Source organism: Oculina patagonica, chromosome 6 (genome assembly GCF_052425735.1).
Source record: "Oculina patagonica isolate OP01 chromosome 6, crgOcupat, whole genome shotgun sequence".
In the NCBI taxonomy this organism is placed as follows: Eukaryota; Metazoa; Cnidaria; class Anthozoa; order Scleractinia; family Oculinidae; genus Oculina; species Oculina patagonica.
Window position 1 is genome coordinate 28,638,028 of NC_135763.1, and position 6,263 is coordinate 28,644,290.

Genomic DNA, 6,263 nt, shown 5'->3' on the forward strand with positions numbered 1-6,263 from the left:
ATGCGTCTGTGCATTCAGAGGTCTAATTTTAATTTTAATAATACTTTGTTATGATATAGCTACTAATGAGTGAATTGATTACAGTAAAAAAGACGAAAAGTACATGACTGGAGAATAATTGGGGGAAATAAATTCCCATACAAAGAATATTCTCCAATATTACACATACTTAAAGTTAAGGGTTTGAGGGTTTTCTTATTTGCATGCTATTTCATGCAATTGCAATAACTTCCCACAGAGTGATACGCTTCTGCTTCTCATGTATATTCAAAAATCAAATCACACACGAACTTTACAAAAAAAAAAAAAAACAGGAAAATACTTTTATCGGAAAGACGTTTTGCTTACGAAAACATTCTCAAACCTTAAAAAAAACTCAAAATACCGTTTTACATTAACACAATCTATTTAAAACAATTTGAAAAAGTAGCCAACTGGTCAGCCTACTGCAAGTTGGAATTCTTAATTAAAACAGCAATTTTTTTACTTTCAAATAACTTTATCGTCTGTTTGAGTAGTATGCCTGCAACCTGCAAACTCTAAAAAGCACACAAACAACCATTTAACGCTAATGGCCCAAAATGGTAGAAACCTGACCCTAGCTCTTGTTTCTTATCACTGATAGTTGATGTTCTTTTGTTTCTTTCAGGTAGTTGCCTGATTATAACCTATTTAACTCCCTTAAATGCAATCCGTTTTCCATCCTTTTTAGTATTAGTGAAATGAGTTCGTGATTTATGCTGATCATACGTTTTAACTTTCTGAATAATTATAATAATTAATTAGGCGATAAACGAAATCCAGGGATTCTTTTCAGTCGTAAAAATGCAATCAGTTTCCCTTTCTGTTAGTGAGGGCAATTATGGTATGCTTTAAAATACTGTACTATCTGGCTTGGCACGCTCGCAGTTTTGAGATCACATTTTTAGAAATCGTTTCTATGTTTCTTTACATCTTCTCTTTATGCTAATAAAATAGGAAGCTAGCAGGTGCCCTTTTGGACTTGAAAACAGACATTCTATCCGGCAAATATTACGGCGCTTTATAAACAGTTCGAAAGGGGAGATACGTTGTACGAGCTAGCTTAGCTGCTGGCAATAACCTTAGAGTTGGCTTTGATAAATAAATATTTAGATATATGTGACCTCTCACGCGAAAACGTTCCTTAGGACTTGCCGTTTTGACACGGATAGCCGTGCGTTTGCCGTTCAGTAGCCGTGTGCATGGAAAGGGATGCCGTTTGAGTCGTGTAAGCTATCCGTGTAACATAAATTAAGGGCCGTTTGAGCCGTGTGACCGTTCCGTGTGAAGAAATTGACTAGCCGTTCGAGCCGTGCAGCCGTTCCGTGTGAAGAAATTTACTCAGCCGTTCGAGCCGTGTAGCCGTTACGTGTGAAGAAATTTACTAGCCGTTCCAGCCGTGTAGCCGTTACGTGTGAAGAAATTTACTAGCCGTTCCAGCCGTGTAGCCGTTACGTTTGAAGAAATTTACTAGCCGTTCGAGCCGTGTAGCCGTTCCGTGTAAAGAAATTTGGCGGCCTTCTTTTACTAAATTTTGTGACGCGCGTAGAAGCATAAAAGCGACAAACTTATAATAAGAGAAAAAAATCTGCTTGGATGCTTTGACTTTGAAATGATTTCGTGTGCACGGAAAGGGATGCCGTTTGAGCCGTGTAAGCTATCCGTGAAACATAAATTAAGGGCCGTTCGAGCCGTGTAGCAGTTCCGTGTAAAGAAAATTACTAGCCGTTCAACCGTTTCATACAAACAATGGCGGCCTTCTTTTACTAAATTTTGTGACGCGCGTAGAAGCATAAAAGCGACAAACTTATAATTAGAGAAAACAAATCTGCTTGGATGCTTTGACTTTGAAATGATTTCGCAGCGCGGGGCAGTAAAACAATGGCGGCCTTCTTCTACTAAATTTTGTGACGCGCGTAGAAGCATAAAAGCGAAAAACTTAGAGAAAAAAACTGCTTGGATGCTTTGGCTTTGAAATGATCTCGCAGCGCGGGACAGTTAAACAATGGCGGCCTTCTTTTACTAAATTTGTGACGCGCATAGAAGCATAAAAACGAAAAAATAAGAGAAAAAATCTGCTTGGATGCTTTGACTTTGAAATGATTTCGCAGCACGGGACAGTAAAACAATGGCGGCCTTCTTTTACTAAATTTTGTGATGCGCGTAGAAGCATAAAAACGAAAATCTTAGAAAAAAAACTGCTTGGATGTTTTGAGTTTGAAATGATTTCGCAGCGCGGGACCGCGGTTAAACAATGGCGATTTTATGTAATCAGTGTTATTGTATTACGAGTGTTTTGCGATAATATTATTCGGAGCCGTTCGAAAGAGGAGTTTTGCTATTTTGTTATGAATGAAGCCGTTTAAACTTTTTACATCCGTGCAGCCGTTCGACTTCATCCGTGTGAAGAATATTTAAATCCGTGTAGCCGCTTAACTTTATCCGTGTAACAAAAATTTACATCCGTGTAGCCGTTCGACCTTATCCGTGCGAAAAAAAATTACATCCGTGTAGCCGTTCAAATTCATCCGTGTAACAAACATTTACATCCGTGTAGCCGTTCTCGGTATCCGTGTAGAACGGCTCATCGAGCCGTTTCTCATCCGTTCGCTTGCCGCGCGTTTCGCCGAACACACGGATTCCGTAAGGAACGTTTCTTTTGCGTGAGAGGTCACATATTTCATTGGGTTTTTTTTTCCTTTTTTTTTTGGTCTATAAAAGTTGTAGTAAAGTTAATTTTACAATAAATTGTAGCCTACATATTTAAATTCACGAAAATTTATATACTTTTTTTATGTGGTTATAGTCGGCTTTGCTGGATAGAACCATCAAATGCGGGATTCACATGGACAAAACTTGCCTCAAACGAGAACCGAGTTACCTCCCGACGTACACTAGCTAAAGTGTTCAGCTCCGGCCTTAAGAGGATGATATATATCTTTGGCAAGAATATACAACAGAGGAAACCGTAACCACTCAACAGTGTTGTCACACAATCCACGACAGTCACATACCATCCACTCATAAAGAACTCTACCGGGTGATAAGCAAGCAAAGAAATGAAAAATATATACATGGCAAATGCTATTCGCTTGGCCTCACTAAAGTTTTCTGGAATGTTCCTAACCTTAAAGGAACAAAATGCACAAAGTGACATATGCAAGAAAATGAAAGAGCATGTTACTAAAAAAATACTTTTACCAACTAACATGCTGTACGCCTTGCAGTGAATAAAAGTATGATGCTCTGGATAAATGTGTTTTATATCAACAGGTGGATCCAGAAGCAACCAAGATAGCAACGCAATCAGAAAGAACACTTGCAGCGTTATTATGATCACTGCTTGTGTTCTGCTGGATGATAAGTTGATCGTAAAGTTTTGCACTAATGGAACTTGGAAAGCGCTGGAAATGAGCAATACTTTCACCAGCAGCAGTGAAAGACACAGGTTGTACGTTACGTACCGCCATGGGTAAATGATCTTGCAAAATGTTTCTGTAGGTTCAAATAGATTAATGAATGCCAAAGACAACAGCGAGAGAATAGTTAGAAGGAGAAACAGGCTTAGTATCCTGTTAGATGCCTTGACAATAGGAGTGTTCCAGAATATACACATGACACAGAATGAAAACAGGGTAACAATGATACCACAGGCAACAAATACAAGAACAGCTATTCCTCCTACACTGGAATACTTAAAGTTTGCTGAAGGTAAGTCTACACACTCTGACCTATGGTCATTAGGATGTTTCCCTCTGGGACATTCGATGCAGCTTTCGGATCCAGGAATCGGGTTGATAGTTCCGCGGGGACAAGGAACGCACTGCCAACAACAAGGCGAAGTGACAGCTTTTCTAGTTCCCACTGAACATTGGTCCAAACATTCAGATTTTGGAGGGCGACCACTTGGAGAGTTCCAGTGCAGTTCTTTGTAAAAACTTAATCGTTTTTCACGTTCTTCAGACTCCCGCCACTCTCCTACAAGAACTTGCTTCAGGCCTTTACTATTAGACTCTTCTTGTTGTTGGAAATTGACAATATCATAAAAGGCCGAACCCCTGTCGCCATATTCATCAAACATTATTTTCCCTGTCAGACCAGTAAAATGTACTCTGCGGAGAAATCTTTCCAGACCATAAAGATTCGTATTAGGCGTCCCTCGACAGTTGTTATCAGTTGTGCCACAACGGTTGGTGTCTTGTGTTAAGATGTCTAAAGCATGTGCCACGGAATATACAGAGTCGATGATGTATGGAATATAGGAGCTGTACATTTCATCAACAGTAACATCTGAACACTGTACGTTTTGGTGATTTTGGCTAAAGGTATTATCTGTCTGGGTTGGGCAGTGCCATGTGAGATCGATTAGCTCACTCCACCATTCCGGTAGTTTCTTTTGAATACCCCTGAAATTCAAAAGATGTTTTAAGCGTTTTTTAAATCCTCCGTCCTTAAAGTTGTGAGGTTGGAATGCCATGGAATCATTTAGAGTAGAAAAGCTTGAACGGAGAAAATCCTTTACTCTTGAACTCGAACTTAGATATATTTCACTTATAACCCATATTCGCCCTGTGAGGTTTTGTCTGTTCACTTCTGTAAAAAAGTTCATTTGATAGCTGCCGTATAACCACAAGACGACAACTTTGATGTTTTCGAACTCTTTCAACTTTTTAACGATTTTCATCATGCTCAAAAACTGAGTTTCAAAGGGTATAAATTCTGTCATAGCAATGCAAAACGGGTTTTTTCTAGATGTTGCTTCATTCACCAGTGACCATATTCCATTTCTTCCATACGAGTCGTCGATTCCAACAGCGGCTACATAGCTCCAGTTGAAGTGAACTATGATGTCGGCTATAGCTTTTGCAAGGAAGGTATCTGGAGGCACTGTTCGATACAAATGTTTGTAGCTATATGAACTCAGTTCAGGGCTTGTTGTGGTTCCGCTGATGGCAGAGACATTAAGCATTTGAAGAAATCCACCGATAACTAATGCTAAACGAGATTCGCTTGGGCCAATTAAGCCTGCGATTGATTGCTTTCTTGGTTTATTTTGTGTAACATTCGCCCCACACTGGTCTTTAAAAAGTTCGTAAGTGAGTCGCGATGCTTTTGTGACGTCTTCGCAGTAATCCCGTATATCATAACCAAGAGAAATGTTGGGAAGTAGATTTGAATCGTTGTTTATCTTTTCAATGGCGAAGATCATCGCCTCAGCGAATCCCACTCCCTTGATATCAATCTCACCACACTGGCCCTCTGACTCTTCTTTCAACTGGTGAATACTAAATAATCCACCTAGCATGACATCTCCTTGTCTATACGCGGCTTGAACAACAACACAACACCAGAAATACAACAAAACGGCGAGACAGTGTAATAAACTCATAATGTTCACCGTCTGAATAGTTACCTTATTGATCGCAAGTGTAAGGCTGCAGCTCGAGTAAAGATATGGCGCTGTTTGCATGTACAGATGGAAATGCTGCTACAGACAGTTGCTTAAGGGAGGCCCATTTAGGGTAGGTATACATTTTTCCCGTCTCAATTTCAAAGTTTGTCATGTCGTAACTAAGAATGGTCCGCATGTCGCTGTCGTAATTTCGTCATTTCGTCTAAAGACGGACGCGAGTAACAGAGCAGAAGTTTCACAGATATTTTAACCAATTAAAAAATGTGTGAGTAGCCTAAGTACACAGAGCAGAAGTAAGTTATAAGTGTCCTTTTTGTGCGATTTAAAGCCTTATTTTTAAACGCTAAGAAAAGTGTATCGGATACGCTAGCGGAACTTTCAAACTTCAGAAAATTTTAGGGACCAAAATACTATTACCCGAATTTATAAAGAAACGGTCTGCTAGGTGCCCCTGTATTTTAATAAGGCAGTTCATTTTTTTTAATATATGGACCAATTTAAAACGAGCAGGAGTTTTCGGCCAATTAATAAAAGACGTGACTCTGAACTAAGTAAACGGAGCAGGAGTTTCTCGTGCAATTTGGCTGCATTCATTATGTATGATACAGGGGAGGGGGGGGGCAGAGGATTTTTTTCCAGCGGCTCGTTTTTTATATCCCCCCCCCCCCCAAGGTCCATATAAATTTTCATAACCCCCCCCCCAGCAATCAGCCGAAAAATGAATACCCCCCTCCTCCCTCACAAGAAATATCAAAATAGATATCTGTATAATAGTACACTATATATGTTTGAAATTTCAAGAGATATGTTTAATAAGAACATCGAGAGA

The 6,263-nt window shown here is 39.6% G+C and overlaps 1 protein-coding gene across 1 annotated transcript; it reads right to left on the reverse strand.

Moving 5' to 3' along the window:
• Positions 1-2,714: 2,714 nt before the first annotated feature.
• On the reverse strand, positions 2,715-5,559 carry LOC144656934 (extracellular calcium-sensing receptor-like). Its single transcript, XM_078517194.1, has one exon. It carries the CDS (start codon positions 5,489-5,491, stop codon positions 2,822-2,824), a length of 2,670 nt encoding a protein of 889 aa, XP_078373320.1. The 5' UTR covers positions 5,492-5,559; the 3' UTR covers positions 2,715-2,821.
• Between the last annotated feature and the right edge of the window lie 704 nt (positions 5,560-6,263).

Bases quoted from the DNA above. Each gene is read 5' to 3' on its own strand.
- LOC144656934 (XM_078517194.1), bottom strand. From the start codon at position 5,491: ATGCAAACAGCGCCATATCTTTACTCGAGCTGCAGCCTTACACTTGCG.